At 44.3% G+C, this 20672-nt stretch overlaps 1 protein-coding gene across 1 annotated transcript; it reads right to left on the minus strand.

Moving 5' to 3' along the window:
• Window positions 1-16532: 16532 nt before the first annotated feature.
• LOC123399401 (IAA-amino acid hydrolase ILR1-like 4) lies at window positions 16533-19458 on the minus strand. The gene is made up of 2 exons (XM_045093817.1): window positions 18947-19458; window positions 16533-17703 (listed from the first exon to the last, which is right to left on the minus strand). Exons 1-2 carry the CDS (start codon window positions 19373-19375, stop codon window positions 16729-16731), a joined length of 1404 nt encoding a protein of 467 aa, XP_044949752.1. The 5' UTR covers window positions 19376-19458; the 3' UTR covers window positions 16533-16728.
• Between the last annotated feature and the right edge of the window lie 1214 nt (window positions 19459-20672).

Below are 20672 nucleotides of genomic sequence, written 5' to 3' on the forward strand. Positions count from 1 at the left end.
GGTATCTCCGAAGGTGTCCGTGGAGTTAGTATGGATCAAGACTGGGATTTGTCACTCGGTGTGACGGAGAGGTATCTCGGGGCCCACTCGGTAATACAACATCACACACAAGCCTTGCAAGCAATGTGACTAAGTGTAAGTCACGGGATCTTGTATTACGGGACGAGTAAAGAGACTTGCCGGTAACGAGATTGAAATAGGTATGCGGATACGGACGATCAAATCTCGGGCAAGTAACATACAGAAGGACAAAGGGAATGACATACGGGATTATATGAATCCTTGACACTGAGGTTCAACCGATAAAATCTTCGGAGAATATGTAGGATCCAATATGGGCATCCAGGTCCCGCTATTGTATATTGACCGAGGAGTACCTCGAGGCATGTCTACATAGTTCTCGAACCCGCAGGGTGTGCACACTTAAGGTTCGGCGATGTTATAGTATAGTTGAGTTATATGTGTGGTTACCGAATGTTTTTCGGGGTCCCGGATGAGATCACGGACGTCACGAGGGTTTCTGTAATGGTCCGGAGACAAAGATTGATATATAGGATGACTTCATTTGGTTACCGGAAAGTTTTCGGGCATTACCGGGAATGTACCGGGAGTGACAAATGGGTTCCGGAAGTTCACCGGGAGGGGGGAAACCCTCCCGGGGGAAGCCCAAAGGAGTTATGGGTGGCGCACCAGCCCTTAGTGGGCTGGTGGGACAGCCCAATAAGGCCTATGCGCCGTAAAAGATAAACCAAAGAAAAAAAAGGTGGGAAGGAAGAGAAGGACTCCACTTTCCAATCCTTTTTTGAGTAGGATTGGAGTAGGAGTCCAACTCCTCCTCTTGGCCGGTGCACCTTGGGGGCTTGGCCCTCAAGACAACTCCCTCCCCCTCCCTCCTATATATACTGGTGATTTAGGGCTGATTTGAGACAACTTTTGCCACGTGCAACTGAGATTTAGACACCATAGTTTTACCTCTAGATCGTATTTCTGCGGAGCTCGGGCGGAGCCCTACAGGAGTAGATTCTTCACAAACACCGGAGCGCCGTCACGCTGCCGGAGAACTCATCTACTTCTCCGTCTTGCTTGCTGGATCAAGAAGGCCGAGATCATCGTCGAGTTGTACGTGTGCTGAACGTGGAGGTGCGGTCCGTTCGGCACTAGATCGGAACGGATCGTGAGACGGATTGCAAGACAGTTCGTGTGACGGATTGCGAGACGGTTCGTGGGATGGATCGCGGGACGGTTCATGGGACGGTTCTCGGGGCGGATCGAGGTACATGAGGACATTCCACTACATCAACCGCGTTTCTTAACGCTTCCTGCTGTGCGATCTACAAGGGTACGTAGATCCAAATCTCCTCTCGTAGATGGACATCACCATGCGACGTTCCCCAACAGTGGCATCATGAGCTAGGTTCATGCGTAGATGTTATCTAGAGTAGAACACAAAGGGTTTTGTGGACGGTGATGTTCGGTTTGCTGCCCTCCTTAGTCTTTTCTCGATTCAGCGGTATTGTTGGATTGAAGCGGCATGGACCGACATTATTCGTACGCTTACGAAAGACTGGTTTCATCGATTGACATGCAACCTCGTTGCATAAAGATGACTGGCGGGTGTCGGTTTCTTCAACTTTAGTTTAATTGGTTTTGACCGAGGCGGTCCTTGGAGAGGTTAAATAGCAATTTGCACATCTCCGTTGTGGTTTTTGCATAAGTAAGATGCGATCTACTAGATACCCATAGCAGCCACGTAAAACATGCAACAACAAATTAGAGGACGTCTAACTTGTTTTTGCAGGGTATGCTTGTGATATGATATGGCCAATGACGTGATGTGATATATTGGATGTATGAGATGATCATGTTGTAATAGTTAATATCGACTTGCACATCGATGGTACGTCAACCGGCAGAAGCCACAGGGTTGTCTTTAAACTAACGTTTGTGTTTGCAGATGCGTTTACTATATTGCTAGGACGTAGCTTTAGTAGTAATAGCATAAGTAGCACGACAATCCCGATGGCGACACGTTGATAGAGATCATGATGATGGAGATCATGGTGTGGCGCCGGTGACAAGAAGATCGTGCCGGTGCTTTGGTGATGGAGATCAAGAAGCACATGATGATGGCCATATCATGTCACTTATGAATTGCATGTGATGTTAATCCTTTTATGCACCTTATTTTGCTTAGAACGACGGTAGCATTATAAGGTGATCTCTCACTAAAATTTCAAGACGAAATTGTGTTCTCCCCGACTGTGCACCGTTGCGACGGTTCGTCGTTTCGAGACACCACGTGATGATCGGGTGTGATAGACTCAACGTTCACATACAACGAGTGCAAACCAATTGCACACGCGGAACACTCGGGTTAAGCTTGACGAGCCTAGCATGTGCAGACATGGCCTCGGAACAGATGAGACCGAAAGGTTGAGCATGAATCGTATAGTTGATATGATTAGCATAGAGATGCTTACCACTGAAACTATTCTCGACTCACGTGATGATCAGACTTGAGATAGTGGATTTGGATCATGTACCACTCAAATGACTAGAGAGATGTACTTTTTGAGTGGGAGTTCTTAAGTAATATGATTAAATTAAACTAATTATCATGAACATAGTCTAATGGTCTTTGCGAATTACGATGTAGCTTGCGCTATAGCTCTACTGTTTTTATATGTTCCTAGAGAAAATTTAGTTGAAAGTTGATAGTAGCAACTTTGCGGACCGAGTCCATAAAACTGAGGATTGTCCTCATTGCTGCGCAGAAGGCTTATGTCCTTAATGCACCACTCGGTGTGCTGCACCTCGAGCGTCGTCTGTGGATGTTGCAAACATATGACATACACGTTTTTGATGACTACGTGATAGTTCAGTACGCAATACTTAATGTCTTAGAAGCAAGGTGCCGACGACGTTTTGAAAACGTCACGGAACATAAGAGATGTTCTAAGAGATGAAATTGAGATTTCATGCTCGTGCCCTTATTGAGAGGGATAAGACCTACGACAAGATTCTTTGCCTACAAAGTAAAGGAGAAAAGCTCAAATCCTTGAGCATGTTCTCAGATTGTCTGAGTACAACAATTGCTTGAATCAAGTGGGAGTTCATCTTCCAGATAAGATAGTGATGGTTCTCCAAAGTCACTGCCACTAAGCTGCTAGAGCTTCGTGATGAACTATAACATAACAAGGATATATATGATGATCCTTGAGTGATTCGCAATGTTTGACACTGTGAAAGTAGAAATCAAGAAGGAGCATCAATTGTTGATGGTTAGTAAAACCACTAGTTTCAAGAAGGGCAAGGGCTAGAAGGGATACTTCATGGAACGACAAACCAGTTGCTGCTCTAATGAAGAAACCCAAGATTGAACCCAAACCCGAGACTAAGTGCTTCTGTTATGAGGGGAATGGTCACTGAGGCAGAGCTACCCTAGATACGTGGTAGATAAGAAGGCTGGCAAAGTCGACAGAAGTATATTTGATATACATGATATTGATGTGTGCTTTACTGGTACTCCTAATAGCACGAGGGTATTAGATACCGGTTCGGTTGCTATGTGATTAGTAACTCGAAATGAAAGCTGCGGTATAAACGGAGACTAGCTAAAGGCGAGGTGACGATATGTGTTGGAAGTGTTTCCAAGGTTGATGTGATCAAAGATCGCACGCTCCCTCTATCATCAGGATTGGTGGTAAAACCTAAATAGTTGTTATTTGGTGTTTGCGTTAAGCATGAACATGATTGGATCGTGTTTATTGCAATACGATTATTCATTTAAAGAGAATAATAGTTATTCTATTTGCTTGAATAATTACCCCCAATGGTTTATTGAATCTCGATCGTAGTGTTACACATGTTCATAATATTTGTGCCAAAAGATACAAAGTAATAATGATAGTACCACTTAGTTGTGGCACTGCCACTTGAGTCATGTTGGTGTAAAATGCATGAAGAAGCTCCATGCTGATGGATCTTTGTACTCACTCGTTTTTGAAACGTTTGAGACATGCAAACCATGCCTGTTGGTGTAAACACATGAAGAAACTCCATGCGGATGGATCGTTTGGATTCACTTGATTTTGAATCACTTGAGACATACAAATCATGCCACATGAAACAAGAGAGTAACTTGTTGGGAGTAATACATTTTTGATGTGTGCAGTCCAATAAAGTGTTGAGGCAAGCAGTGGATGTCGTTATGTTCTTACTTCACTGACGATTTGAGTAGATACAAGAGTATTTACTTGATAAATCACAAGTCTGAAATATTGAAAAGTTCAAAGCTATTTCAGAGTGAACATCATCGTGACAAGAGGATAATCTGTCTACGATATGATCATAGAGATGAATATCTGAGTTACAAGGTTTTTGGTACGCAGTTAAGACAATGTGAAAATTGTTTCGCAAGTTCATGCCACCTGGAACACCATAGTGTGATGATGTGTCTGAACGTCATAGCCACGCCCTATTTGATATGCTGCATACTATGATGTCTCTTATCAAATTACCACTATCATTTATGGGTTATGCATTAGAGATAACCGCATTGACTTTAAATAGGGCACCGCATATTTCCGTTGAGATGACACAGTATAGACTATGGTTTGGAGAAACCTAAGTTGTCGTTTCTTGAAAGTTTGGGGCTGCAAAGCTTATGTGAAAAAGTTTCAGTCTGATAAGCTTGAACCCAAAGCGGATGAATGCATCTTCATAGGATATCCAAAACAGTTGGATACATCTCCTATCTCAGATCCGGAACCAAAGTGTTTGTTTCTAGAAACGGGTTCTTTCTCGAGGAAAGGTTTCTATCGAAAGAATTGAGTGGGAGGGTGGTGGAACTTGATGAGGTTAGTGAACCGTCACTTCAACCAGTGTGTAGCAGGGCGCAGGAAGATGTTCGTGTGGCGCCTAGACCAATTGAAGTGGAAACTGATGATGGTGATCATTGAGCTTCGAATAAAGTTACTACAAACCTCGTAGGTCGATAAGATCGCGTACTGCTGCAGAGTGGTACGGTAACCCTGTCTTGGAGGTCATGTTGTTGAACAACAATGAACCTACGAGCTATGGAGAAGCGATGGTGGGCCCGGATTCCGACAAATGGTTGGAGGCCATGAAATCCGAGAAAGGATCCATGTATGAAAACAAAGTGTAGACTTTGGAAGAACTACTTGATGGTCGTAGGACTATTGAGTAAAGATGGATCTTTAAAAGAAAGACAGACAATGATGGTGATAAGACACTATTAAGAAAAGTTCGACTTGTCGCAAAGATGTTTCCGACAATATCAAAGAGTTGACTATGATGAGACTTTCTCACTCGTAGAGATGCTAAAAGTCTGTTGGAATTATGTTAGTAGTTGCTGCATTATTTATGATATGTTGCACATAGGATGTCAAAACATTGTTTCCTCGACGGTTTCCTTGAGGAAAGGTTGTATGTGATACAACCAGAAGGTTTTGTCGATCCTAAGGATACTAACAAGTATGCAAGCTCCAGCGATCCTTTTATGGACTGGTGCAAGCATATCGGAGTTGGAATATACGCTTTGATGAGATAATCAAAGCTTTTGGGTTTGTACAAGGTTTATGAGAAACTTGTATTTCCAAAGAAGTGAGTGGGAGCACTATAGAATTTCTGATAAGTATATGTGGTTGACATATTGGTGATCAGAAGTAATGTAGAATTTCTGTAAAGCATAAAGGTTGTTTGAAAGGGGTTTTTCAAAGGAAGACCTGGATAGAGCTACTTGAACATTGAGCATCAAGATCTATGGAGATAGATCAAAATGCTAAACAAAACTTTCAAATGAATTGCATGCCTTGACAAGTTTTTGAAGGAGTTCAAAATAGATCAGCAAAGAAGGAGTTCTTGGCTGTGTTGTAAGGTGTGAATTTGAGTAGAGACTCAAAAGCCTGACCACGGCAGAATAAAGAGAAAGGGCGAAGGTCGTCCTCTATGCCTTAGCCGTAGACTCTATAGTATGACATGTTGTGTACCGCACCTGATGTGTGCCTTGCCACAAGTCTGTTAAGAGGTATAGAGAGTGACCCAGGATTGAATCACTGAACAACGGTCAAAATTATCCTTAGTAACTAATAGACTAAGGAATTTTTATCGATTATGGAGGTGGCCAAATAGTTCGTCGTAAAGGGTTACGTTGATGCAAGCTTTGACACTAATCCGAATAACTATGAGTAGTGAAACGGATTCGTATAGTAGAGCACATATTTGGAGTATTTCCAAATAGCATGTAGTAGCAGCATCTATAAGATGACATAAAGATTTGTAAAGCACACACGGATCTGAAAAATTCAGAACCGTTGACTAAAACCTCTCTCACGAGCAAGACGTGATCAGACCCCAAAACTATATGGGTGTTGGATACGTTAAAATCACATGGTGATGTGAATTGGATTATTGACTCTAGTGCAAGTGGGAGACTGTTGGAAATATGCCCTAGAGTCAATAATAAATTAGTTATTATTATATTTCCTTGTTCATAATAATAGTTTATTATCCATGCTAGAATTGTATTGATTGGAAACTCAAATACATGTGTGGATACATAGACAACACACTATACCTAGTGAGCCTCTAGTTGACTAGTTCGTTGATCAAATATGGTCAAGGTTTCCTCGCCATAGGCAAGTGTTGTCACTTGATAACGGGATCACATCATTAGGAGAATCATGTGATGGACAAGACCCAAACTATGAACGTAGCATATTGATCGTGTCATTTTATTGCTATTGTTTTCTGCGAGTCAAGTATTTTGTTCCTATGACCATGAGATCATATAACTCACTGGCACCAGAGGAATACCTTGTGTGCATCAAACGTCACAACATAACTAGGTGACTATAAAGGTGTTCTACAGGTATCTCCGAAGGTGTCTGTTGAGTAAGTATGGATCAAGACTGGGATTTGTCACTCCGTGTGACAGAGAGGTATCTGAGGGCCCACTCGGTAATACAATATCACACACAAGCCTTGCAAGCAATGTGACTAAGTGTAAGTCATGGGATCTTGTATTACAAAATTGTTAAAGAGACCTGCCGGTAACGAGATTGAAATAGGTATGCGGATACCGACGATCATATCTGGGGCAAGTAACATACCGAAGGACAAAGGGAATGACATACGGGATTATATGAATCCTTGACACTGAGGTTCAATCGATAAGATCTTCGGAGAATATGTAGGATCCAATATGGGCATCCAGGTCCCGCTATTGGATATTGACCGAGGACTACCTCGGGCATGTCTGCATAGTTCTCGAACCCGGAGGGTGTGCACACTTATGGTTCGACGATGTTATAGTATAGTTGAGTTATATGTGTGGTTACCGAATTTTGTTTGGAGTCCCGGATGAGATCACAGACGTCAAGAGGGTTTCCGGAATGATCTGGAGATGAAGATTGATATATAGGATGACTTCATTTGGTTACAGGAAAGTTTTCGGGCATTACCGGGAATGTACCGGGAGTGACGAATGGGTTCTGGAAGTTCACCGGGAGGGGGTAACCCTCCCGGGGGAAGCCCAAAGGACTTATGGGTGGCGCACCAGCCCTTAGTGGGCTGGTGGGACAGCCCAATAAGGCCTATGCGCCATAAGAGAAAAACCAAAGAAAAAAAAAAGAAAAGGTGGGAAGGAAGAGAAGGACTCCACTTTCCGATCCTATTTTGAGTAGGATTGGAGTAGGAGTCCTACTCCTCCTCTTGGCCGGTGGACCTTGGGGGCTTGGCCCTCAAGGCAAGTCCCTCCCCCTCCCTCCTATATATACTGGTGATTTAGGGCTGATTTGAGACAACTTTTGCCACGTGCAACTCAGATCTAGACACCATAGTTTTACCTCTAGATCGTATTTCTGCGGAGCTCGGGCGGAGCTCGGGCGGAGCCCTGCAGGAGTAGATTCTTCACCACCACCGGAGCGCCGTCACGCTGCCGGAGAACTCATCTACTTCTCCGTCTTTCTTGCTGGATCAAGAAGGCCGAGATCATCGTCGAGCTGTACGTGTGATGAACGCGGAGGTGCCGTCCATTCGGCACTAGATCGGAACAGATCGTGAGACGGATTGCAAGACGGTTTGTGCAACGGATCGCGAGACGGATCGCGGGACGGTTCGTGGGACGGATCGCGGGATGGTTCGTGGGACGGTTCGCGGGGCGGATCGAGGGACGTGAGGACGTTCCACTACATCAACCGCGTTTCTTAATGCTTCCTGCTGTGTGGTCTAGAAGGGTACGTAGATCCAAATCTCCTCTCTTAGATGGACATCACCATGATAGGTCTTCGTGAGCGTAGGAAATTTTTTGTTTCCCATGCGACATTCCCCAATAGGTACTACCCCGAGGACTGGAGCCGCATTCAGAGCCAACTCATCAGCCCCTTAGCCAGCCCCTCCAGTGGCCAACATCTTCACGATGCACCAGGTCGAAAAGGATCAGGTGGGTGCAAACAAGGAGGCCTTGATCCAGCTAGAGATGATGAGCGGTCGGCTAAAGGGGGCGTATGACGCCAGTGAGGCTCTGAAGAAGAATGTTCGAGTAAGTACTCTCGTAATTACCAACCTCAGTCGGGAGTTTTAGTCTGCACATAGCTTGTTTTTGTTTTGGGTCTAGAGTGGGTTTGCATGGTGCACACCCACTAGGTGTTCACCAGTTCGAGTGGGGGTGCGCTGAGCGTACCCACCGGGTGTAGTCTCCGAGACTGCCATCGACTATGTCAGTCGGCGGGATGTAGAACATGTTGGTTAGCTTGTCTAAGTAGCCAGAGTAGTACTTGTCAAACATGATGCGGAGATGGTCCATGGACCAGAGCTTCTCGACATTGACCGCCGAGCTGTAGAACTTGTTGCTTAGCTTGTCAAAGTAGCCGGAGTGGTACTTATCAAAGAGGATGCAATAATGGTGCATGGACCAGAGCTTATCGACGTTGACCGTCAAGGTGTAGAACCTATTGTTGAGCTTGTGGAAGCGTCTTGACCATCTATCCTTCCTGTGGGGGCGCGCTGAGCGCACCCACTGGGTGTAGTCCCCAAGATAGTCGTCAACCATGGCAGTCGGCAGGAGTCTTATAGTTTTTTCTTTCAAAAAAATACGGTTGATATTGTTCCCATATCTTTGTTTCCTGTTGACAGAGTATCTGTGAGCTCAGGGCTCACTACATTGCCATGGAGAAGGAGGTGGAGGACCTATGTATCAGCCTGGAGGTTAAGAAGGCCAAGAACACGCGTCTGGAGTAAGAAAAGCGCTCACTTGGAGGTAAGCACATCTCGTACGACTACCTCCCGACCCTTGTTTCTTCTCCCCGTCTGGCTGAGATTGCTTTATCAGATGTTCATAGCGAAAATATTCAACTTGCTATGAGGCTCAGGGCTTCTATTTCTTTAGACACCATGAAGGAGGCCCTTGAGAAGAAGGATACGGAACTAGCATTCGCAAGGAAGGAGGCCAACTCCAAAACCTAGGCGGTCGAGGACAAGCTAAAGTCACACGGGAAGCTAGAGGATTAGAACAAGACCTTGAAGATCGCGACAGAGAAGACCGTGGAGGAGCTCTCGGACCTGAATAAGCATTACGCCGAGTGGGAGTCCAAGTACAAGCTGCTCTCTTTGAAGAAACACGAGTTGGAACAATACATCGAGGAGCTTGGGAACGACACAAGTGAGAAACTCAAAGCTAATCAGTCTGTCCAAATGATTTCTGTACCACTTTGGAATCATGACCATTGCTGATCTCCTTCATTCTCTCTTGTTTAGAATTTTCCATCAATGTCGAGTCTGAGACCGAAAAAATCGAGTAGGAGCTGGATCCGTCGAGGGAAATTCTCAAGATAGCTCGGCATTGGTCGTCCTCCAAATGGAGGAACACATCGAACATGTGCTCGATTACCTCCATTGGTTGTGATGGGCCGCTGGCCAGATCGACCAAGAGATCATTCCTGTCGAGGATCTCCCGAACGAATTGGAGTCCATTATGGACCAAGTGAAGGAGGTTCTGAGCCGGTGCAAGCATGTAAGAAGTCTTCTGTCTGCTCCAGAGTTGATATAGCTCCCTCCCTTGTCTAGTCCATTGCAAAAGGCATGGACGAGGAGAAGCTAAGGTTGCTCAAGGTCGTCAACAAGAAGAATGCGTAGTTCCAGGACTTCATGGAGATGTTCCTAGAGGTAGCCACCCGGATTGCACACGGCATCAACCTTGACACCTTCATTGATGCGACAACTCCCTCATCATCCGAGTGATACTCGAAAAAAAAACTTTAAATTCAATTCGCCTTGGCATGCTGATTGGTTAATGTAACCCGTGAACGTTAAGAGAGCGTGGGGCTCGGGCTGTCTCAATCTTTGCTTTGAACAATATGCAGTTTGCTTGCCTTGTTTTCATTCGGCTCTTCGAATATTTTTTAGTCGTACCTTGAATGGATCAAGCCGAGTACCCAATGTAGGTAAAACTTCATTGAGTGTCGCATAATGATACGTCTCCAACATATCTATAATTTTTGATTGTTCCATACTATAATATTATCATTCTAGTATACTTTTTTGGTGTTTATATACCAATTAATATTATTTTGAGCACTAACCTATTAATCCAGTGCCCAGTGCCAATTGTTGTTTTCTATATGTTTCTGGCTTTTCAGGTTTATAGTACCAAACGAAGTCTAATTGCCCCAAAACTTTTTTATGATTTTTTCTGGACCAAAAGAAGATCTGGAACCTTCAGAAGGAGACTAGAGGCCACACGAGGGAGCCACCACACAACAGGGCGCACCGAGAGCGTGGCGGCGCCCTGACGTGTGGTGGGGCCCCCAAGCGCCTCCCGACGTCCCTCTTCATTCTATAAATCCTCGATTATCCCCAAAACCCTAGTGAGCCACCCGAAACACTTTTTCTGTCACTGAAAGTCTCTATTGCCCCGCGTGCCCATGTGGAGCCCTTTTCCGGTGCCCTACCGGAGGGGGAATCGATCATGGAGGACCTCTACGTCAATATTGCTACTCCCATGGTGCTGTGTGAGTAGTTTACGTGTCCATAGTTAGTACCCAGATGACTCTCTCTCTCTCTTGTTCTTTAATACAATGGTCATCGCATCTTCGCTTTGATCTATCCTATGTAATCCTTTTGTGCGGTGTATTTGTTGAGATCCGATGAATTATGGGTTTATGTTTAGATTATTCAGGATAATGATTTGAGTCTTCTCTAAATTCTATTATGATTATTGTTTGCATGATTATCATAGCTTCGTAAATCTCTCTGATTATTAAAATAGTTTCGCCAACTAGACTGATATTTCTTCAATGAGAGGTGTGCTTTGTAGTGGATTCAATATGGCGGAGTCCTATATCCCAGTGATAGAAAGGGACAAGGACACATCTTTGTATTGTTGTCACTGAGGATAAAATAATATGGTTAATTCATATTGATTGAATTCTGTTCGTCTACATCATGTCATTGTTCTCCAATCATTACTATGTTTTACTTAATACTCTAGATACATGCTGGATAGCGGTCGTTGGGTCAAGTAATAGTAATAGGTGCAGGAGGAGTCTTCCTATTTGCTTATGGATGTGGTGCCTATATATACATGATCATTGCCGTGAATATCACATAACTATGCGCTTTTCTGTCAATTGCCCAACAATAATTTGTTTACCCAACGTATGCCTAATACATGAGAGATGCCATTAGGAAAAAATACGACCCCCAGGTCTATTCACTTATAAGTTTACAAAGGCTACAATTTCCTCCCTATCTTTATTTACTTTTTATTTATCTTGCAATTATCAACTACCATCTACATACTTTACTTTCTTGCAAATAACAAGTCTAAGGGGATTGACAACCCTCTTGCCTGCGTTTGGTGCAAGTGTTTGCTTCTTTGTGTAGAATCGCTGGAGACGGGGGCTGGTTGTTACTCCTATTGGTTCGACAAACCTTGGTTCTCTACTGAGGGAAATACTTACCTATATTGTGATGCATCACGTCTTCCCTCCAAATACGCTATAGCGATGCTATAATGTCAAAATAGCGCGCTATTTTTCGTTGGTTTTGATAATTGATGCTAATCGCTATTGGCTAATGGTTGCTTTGAGTTATACTTTAGGGTTTGTCCATAGGCATTGCTTGAAGACTATTTATTGGTTTCAAGTTTATAAGAAGGATAATATGTGTAGACCAAGGTGTTATTCAAGAAGTTATCCAAAGACTGGTCATGTGGGAGTTGAGCCTATTGCAAGCGTGTCTTGAAGAAGAAGATTGTGCAAACATTTATGTTTACATTCAAGACATCATCTTAATGAAGAGAAAAGATAAGATACATGGTTGATCAATTCAGAGTACCAAGAGTGGATTCAAGTTGATCAACACACAAAGTGTAGAAGATGTACCGAGTGAGATCAAGTGATCTCATGGTATGGTAAGCATTGTCCATTATGCATTATGAACTAACCCATGATCTTTTTGTGTAATGGTTCTACATGGGGTTAGGTATTTTTCCATGGGCTTGCATCAAGATGAAGATCTCATGGAGAATGACACTAAGTGGTGATTGTCATCAAGGTTGAGTTGTGCAAGTTCAAGTGGAGTATGACAAAGAGATTGCATGTTTGAAGCTTGCCGTCCATTATAGTGACAATGAACATGTGAAGATTTGCCAAACACAGGCTCGCCCATAGTGGAGTATGAGGGATAAATTCACTAGGCTTCACCGAGTCAGCGCAAACAAGAAAGGTGATCCAACTTGAGGAGGTCAAGATCGTGATCATCTAACTCAAGTGGATTATGCGCAAGGCAAAGGTTCTTCATCGGGTCATCACAAACAAGAAAAGTAGTATAACTTGAGGAGTTCAAGATCGTCATCATCTAGATCAAGTAGATTATATGCAAGGCAAATGTATAACCTTCATAGGTTTTCTATCTTACTGGTCACATGATATTAGTTGGTAGACCGAGGTATAGGATCGATAGCCATACTATCAAGGGGGAGGGGGGCTCTCTCGAGTGAGTAGCTTGTTCGTATCATTCATAGAGAGCTCAAACACTAGCATCCTTGACATCACGTTTCTTGGCTACTATTTGGCTTTTATCTTTGTGAGGTTTTAGAGCTTGTGGTTATCTATGTGACAAGCTCCAGTTCATTCAAAACCGATTGTCTATGCATTTTCTATTGCGTTCTGAGTATTGGAGTTTTTTCCTGTTCTTATTTGAGGAAGTGTTCTCAACTTTATATTATGTTTATTTTCTTCCTTGCTAGTTCTCAATATTTGTGTCAAGCTTATGTTAGCTTGCATCGTTATCTTTCCAACAAATAGGATTTCGCTGAAACGAGAGATCATTTGCAAAAGTTATGTTGTTTTGGATTTTCCAGTTCCCGTCCCTACCGTCCACCCCGAGGTGCCTCGGCCCTACCCTGGTACCCGGGCCTCCACCGCCACCTCTCTACGCACCCCGGGTGCCCGGGCCTCCCTCCTCCACCTCTCGGCCAACACTGGGTCCCGAGAGTTTGGGACCTCCATGTGCCGGCCCCCTCGCACTCTCAGCCTACCCCAGGTGCCTGCCCCCTCCCGTTGTGCTCTCCTTTTGGGTTCAGGTGCCCGGGATTTAGTGGCATCTTCTCTGGGTTGTCCGGGTGCCTGGGCTGCAATAGCATATTCTTCTTAATTAGGGGTATAAATACCCCCCCTTCTTCCACCTCCAACCCTAACCCGTTTGCAAGTTTTCTCCCCCATTATTGTTGACCTCTTGGAGCTTTCATACTCTCAATTCCTCCTATGATTCTTGATTCTTTTTTAGGGAAAAGAGAGAGGAAGTCTAGATCTGTATTTCCACCAATCATTTTCTCCTCTAAGTAAGGGGAATCCTTTGGATCTAAATTTTGAAGTTCTTTGTTGTTCTCCTCTCTTCTTCTCGCTCTCATTTTTCTCCACACCATTTGTTGTTGTGGTGAGATTTTGGGAAGGAGGACTTGAGCACTCCGTGTGCTTTTTGCAATTCCATTTGGTGCATAGGTTTCAGCCCTCTACGGTAATGCATGGAAGTAAAAAATAAGAAGCTTATTACTCTTTGGGTGCTTGGTAGCCTAGAGCTTATTTTCAACCATGCATGCTATACACTCTGGGGAGGTCCCCTTCTACACCCTAGCTCAAATGAGCTTGGTATAAACAGTAACTCTAGAAACATTTAAGAAATGTTAAAAAAAATCTGACTTTTTTATGATAAACTTTGACAAATGCTCTAAGAGCTTGTGAAATTTCATCAAGAAATCACGTTTGTGGAAGTCGTGGCAAAAATAAAATCAATGCTCCAAAATGCTTTCGAAAGTAACATTTTCAAAGTATTGATTTTTTTGCCACAACTTCCACAAATGTGATTTCATGATGAAACTTAAGAAGCACTTAGAACATTTGTCAAGGTTTATCATAAAAAATTAGATTTTTTTGAACATTTCTTAAATGTTTATTGATTTTACTGTTCACATGAACTCATTTGAGCTCGGTTGCAAAAACTTCACGTTCGATATTCACGTCCACTACTGCTAGATTTGTGCTATGATTAGTTTGATTTTATCATAGTCTGTCTCGTTCTAAAGTATTACATTTTTTTGTCGTGTTTATTTTATAGTCTCACAATATATTTTGATCATCTACTAGTTCTAAAGTACTCTCTTCGTTCCTAAATATAAGGTGTATTAATTTTTAAAAAGTCAAACGTTGTTTATGTTTGATCAACTTTATAGAAAAATATATAATGATTTACAATACTAAATATATGAAATATAAAATTTATTTCATGATGAATCTAGTAATAATGATTTGATATTCTAGACTTTGATATTTTTGTCTACAAACTTGATCAAAGTTAAAGAAGTTTGACTTAAAAATTACATCTTGTATTTATAAATGAAGGGAGTATTACATATGCTTTTGTCGCCTTTATTTCTCGTTTCATAATATATTTGATCATCTACTAGTAAAACAAGGGCGTGTTGTCTCCTTTTCTGGTAATTCATCGGGGTTCTTCTTGTTTCATAGTACACCTTAATGTTTTGTAACATTTCATCAAATTTGACGTATGAGCGTCCAACGCATTCAACGGGGTAGATCAACGCATGTTATATGCCCGTCGGCTTCCAAACTCCCTTGTGAAAATAGCTAGCATTGTTATCTCTGAATGTAATCACCATGTTTGATGAGTGAAAAGATTCTTTCTTGCAATGAAAAACAAAAGATGGTGGTTATTCGATGGTTCAGCCATTTAGGGCTCTTGATGTTATTTTTATTATGATGATGGTGCTTTGTATTTCTAGTGAATTACTCCCTCCGTCTTAAAATAAATGACTCTAAAATGACTTAATTACATCTTGTATTTAGAAATGAAGGGAGTATTACATATGCTTTTGTCGCCTTTATTTCTCGTTTCATAATATATTTGATCATCTACTAGTAAAACAAGGGCGTGTTGTCTCCTTTTCTGGTAATTCATCGGGGTTCTTCTTGTTTCATAGTACACCTTAATGTTTTGTAACATTTCATCAAATTTGACGTATGAGCGTCCAACGCATTCAACGGGGTAGATCAACGCATGTTATATGCCCGTCGGCTTCCAAACTCCCTTGTGAAAATAGCTAGCATTGTTATCTCTGAATGTAATCACCATGTTTGATGAATGAAAAGTTTCTTTCTTGCAATGAAAAACAAAAGATGGTGGTTATTCGATGGTTCAGCCATTTAGGGATCTTGATGTTATTTTTATTATGATGATGGTGCTTTGTATTTCTAGTGAATTACTCCCTCCGTCTTAAAATAAATGACTCGAAAATGACTTAATTACATCTTGTATTTAGAAATGAAGGGAGTATTACATATGCTTTTGTCGCCTTTAGTCCTCGTTTCATAATATATTTGATCATCTACTAGTAAAACAAGGGTCTGTTGTCTCCTTTTCTGGTAATTCATCGGGGTTCTTCTTGTTTCACAGTACACCTTAATGTTTTGTAACATTTCATCAAATTTAACGTATGAGGGTCCAACGCATTCAACGGGGTAGATTAGTGCATGTTATATGCCCGTCGTCTTCCAAACTCCCTTGTGAAAATAGCTAGCATTGTTATCTCTGGATGTAATCACCATGTTTGATGAATGAAAAGTTTCTTTCTTGCAATGAAAAACAAAAGATGGTGGTTATTCGATGGTTCAACCATTTAGGAATCTTGATGTTATTTTTATTATGGTGATGGTGCTTTGTATTTCTAGTGAATTACTCCCTCCGTCCTAAAATAAATGACTCGAAAATGACTTAACTTTGCAAGGAGGGAGTTCTACTTTCTCTGTTCCTAAATATAAGTCTTTTAGAGGTTTCACTAGGAGACTACATACGGATGTATTTAGACATACTTTAGAGTTTAGATTCACTCATTTTACTCTGTATGTAGTCCTTTAGTGAAATCTTTAAAAAGACTTATATTTAGAAACGGAGGAAGTATAATAGATCTGTGCTCTTCATCTGGAAAACAAATATAGAAAAAATCCCTCTCATTGGGCTGACCATGTTCAGTGGTCAAGTAGATTTTTAAGGTAAAATATTCATCTACATCCCTAGCAAAAATTGTGTTCATCTAGATTTGTTGCAAGGGCAAACCTTCCAATCTGCAGCCCGAATTCCGAACACTTCTTCTACCTCTGAACAACAGAAACAGAGGCGAATGCAGAGCACCTACGCGGCCGCGGGAGGCGACGCCGTAGCACAAGCACGCGCGTGCTTGTTCAAGAACTCGATGGCCACACCGGCGTGCAGGGCGGCTCCAACGGGGAGCGCCTCCTCGTCGATCACCAGACGCGGCGTGTGCACGTGGTGCACCTCGTCCTCCTCGCCGCCGGCGCGGACGCCGAGGCCGAAGAAGGCGGCGGGGATCTTCTCGGCGTAGAACCCGAAGTCCTCGGCGGCCATGATCTGCGGGGACAGCCTCACGTTCGCCGGGCCCAGCATGCCCTCCGCCACGGCCCTGGCGTGCGCGTACACGCCCTCGTCGTTCACCGTGGCCGGGTACGGCCGGAGCTCCCCCTCCATGAAGTCCACCGTCGCCGCGCACCGCCCCACCGCCGCCTGCCCCTCCACCACCTCCCTGATCCTTGTCATCAGGTATCCCATCCCCTGCGTCGTCATGCTCCTCAAGGTTCCGCCCAGCGTCACGGACTCCGGGATGACGTTGAACGCCTCGCCGCCCCTGATGGTGGTCACCGACACCACCGCGCCTTGGAGCGGGTTGGTCTCGCGGGCGACGAGCTGCTGCAGGCTGAGCACGGCGGAGCAGGCGGCAACCACTGGGTCGACGGCGGCGTGCGGCATGGCGCCGTGGCCGCCCTTCCCGGTTATGATAGCCTTGAAGCGGGCAGACCCGGCGAGGAACGGCCCCGGCCTGGAACCAACCGCGCCGGCGGGCAGGTTCGTGTCGACGTGCACGGCGAAGATGGCGGCCACGTCGTCGAGGACGCCGGATTGAAGCACGTGGTACCCGCCGGCGTGGCTCTCCTCCGCCGGCTGGAACACGAGCTTCACCGTGCCCGCGAGGCTGTCCTTCCGAGACTGTAGCAGCTTGGCGGCGCCGAGGAGCATGGCGGTGTGCGCGTCGTGGCCGCAGGCGTGCATCTTGCCGTCCTCCTTGCTCTTGAACTCCCACTCCACCATCTCCTACACGCACGCCAATGGAAATCAAATAATCAACGTATAAATTGCAATTGCACGCACACATATCTAGAATAACTAGTTAGACGAACTTGTTGTTGGTGGAAATGTTTGAGTTTTAGGAGAATTGAAGAGAAAAAACATAGTAGAAAAAAAATCGATAATCCGAAAATGCTACTTTCAAAAGTATTTTAGAATACTGATTTTTTTGTCACGCCTTACAGAAATGTAATTCGATATCGAACTTTTACAAGTACTTGAAACTATTTTCAATGTTTGTCATAAAGAAAAAAGATCAGATTTTTATTTTTTTACTGTTTACCGAGCTCATCTGAGCTCGGAAGCAGAAAGACACTTCACTCAGTTTACTGTCTCCTATCTCCCTAAATTAAACACCAAATTTCACAACAAGTTCTGTGTTTACGCAATACTCAGTTTTAGATACGCAATTTCTATATCTTTTCCTATTTCAGTGTTTTTAGAATCTTGTAAATTTAAAGAAGCCCTAAGTTTGCTTTGCAAACGAGAGATAAAACTGCAGCTTAATTTTGTTTGTAGTAGTCGTTATCAGAATGGTGCTGTACTTGTTCCAAAAGCAGATAGTGACGGACTAACTTTATGTCGTCCATAGTTGTTTCGGCATCACAAAACTATACACGCAACCACAATGTTCCTTAACTGATCGATTAGCATGAAAATCTCCTGAATCTTAGCAGGCACTGGAGACGTGCTGCTAAAAACATGGTGCGTGTATAGTATAGGTGTTTTTTGTTTTTGTTTTGCGGGAGAGTATATGTGGATAGTTCTTCAGAAAAAGGGAGGTGAAATTTGGTGCAAAAACATATCCATCATCCAACTTACGCTCCTCTATCCTTTTAAATTGTACAAGTTTCTTTTTTTATAAATGCAAACATGTTCATGTAGGAAAAAAGACGAGAGCAAAGATACACGATTACTTGTTCGGGTGTGGCTAGATCTTAGTCACTTCATATTTAAGCAAATCTTAGTGGAGTGACATAATATATAAAACCAAAAAATCATACAAATCTTCATGCAAGATCAAAGGCATATAGCATCGAAACATAACAAAATCCCAATCGAATGGGACCCAGTAAAACTTTTATTGATTATTCTACAACTGTGCTAAATGATGAGCTTGTGTGGGAGTAATGGAAAGAATCACTCAATCACATCGTGTTCCTGGTGTACTAGAGTAATTGGAGCTGTTGTTTGGGTGACCAGTGCGGACCTGGATGGGGAGCGCGTCCATGTCGGCCCGGAGCGCGAACACGGGGCCCGGGACACCGCCGGCGATGGTGGCGACCACGCCGGTGCGCGCGACGGGCCAGGCGTAGGGGACGCCGAGGGCGTCCAGCTCGGCGCGCACGAGCGCGGAGGTGCGGTGCTCCTGGAAGGCCAGCTCCGGGTGCTGGTGGATCTGCCGCCGCAGCCCCCGCACCCACGCCGCGAACCCCGGCGCCCGCGCCTCCTCCAGCAGCTCCGCTCCCAGCGCCGCCGCGGCCGCCATCGATCGGTCGCCGGCCGAGCGAGAGCAGCTTCTACGACAGTGGAGCAGGAGATGGGCGGGGCAGGTGGGCGCGTGCGTGCGTGCGTGCGTACGTAGCTGACTGAGGTAGCTAGCTGAGGGCTTCCAAGTGGAGTTAATGAGGTGTGGCATGCATCTTTTGCGTTGGGGGTTTGGCACAGAATCGATCGTCGCGACGTGGGGGCGTGGTCGTACGTATCGCTCAACGCTCGCGCCTGCGACAACTACGACGGCTCCCCTTGTCGTACGTACTGTATAAACGCCTCATGTGTGTGGGTACATGATTTTCTTTTGCTTTTCTTTCAATTGTGTGAATCAGTCACGTACTGTCGTAGGCCGCTAGGAAAAGTCGGACCTTGTTAATTCGACCTCTCACATCGGTCACGCATTAAATAATGTATTTTACATTTAAACATGTCAACACTTATATCTTAAATTCATGAAACTCATATACATCGACGCATTACACATGCCGTTCAACTACGTCATTACTATAAAAATGTCATCGAACTATCAAAATTTAACATGTTTGCTTATGATGGAGATCATCCACAACTCTCCTCGTCCTTCCCAACGTCCTTGCCGTCCTTGTCGTCAACCTGTCGAAGACGTAGTACGGATTGAACCGGATCTGCTCGTCGCCGGAGCTATCTTCACCGTCGCTCACCTCCTTCTCCTTCTTCGGTGACAGTCCGAGCATTTCACGAACCGTCCGATTATGCTCGCAGCCGAGGGCACATGTGTTCCTCCGCCGCCGTTTCTTCAAAATGCAGACACGGATGGAGGGGAATTGAGTGAAGTGGCTAGGGTTTGGTCTGGTGAACGGATGAGGACAAATAAATGTTGGGTCGATGCGGGCCAGTGCGGGCCAAACGGGCGTACCCGGGCGCGCGCGGCTCCCTCATATTTGTCCCATATTTCGGCTAGATACGTGGGGTGTCGGTCAGCCTGGGAGTTTGAGGCCCGTTTGGGTCGATTTTTTGTGACCGATTAGTGACCGGACGGCCTACCCGGGTGTTTGAGGGAAGTATGAGGGTGTCAGTGTCAAAACTGACAGATCTCGGGTAGGGGGTCCCGAACTGTGGACCTTAGATCGATGGGTTGCAGGAGAGAGGGGGAGACAATGTTTACCCAGGTTCGGGCCCTCTTGAGGAGGTAAAACCCTACGTCCTGCTTGATTATATTGATGTGGATGGTGCTTACAGAGTCTACCTCGAGATCGTGTATACTAAACCCTAGGTGGAATAATGCCCCTACATGGACGAGGACCCCCAATTTATATAGTCATCGGGAGGGCCTAGGGTTACATGCAACCGACCTAGTCTACTTTACTTGGTCGCCACGCCAGTCTTTAGGGTTCTCCTTCTTTAATATGAGACAGTCGTGTAGCCCAACCCATGAAGGCACAACCCATCAGGACGACCTCTTC

This window comes from Hordeum vulgare, chromosome 5H, assembly GCF_904849725.1.
Source record: "Hordeum vulgare subsp. vulgare chromosome 5H, MorexV3_pseudomolecules_assembly, whole genome shotgun sequence".
Lineage (NCBI taxonomy): Eukaryota > Viridiplantae > Streptophyta > Magnoliopsida > Poales > Poaceae > Hordeum > Hordeum vulgare.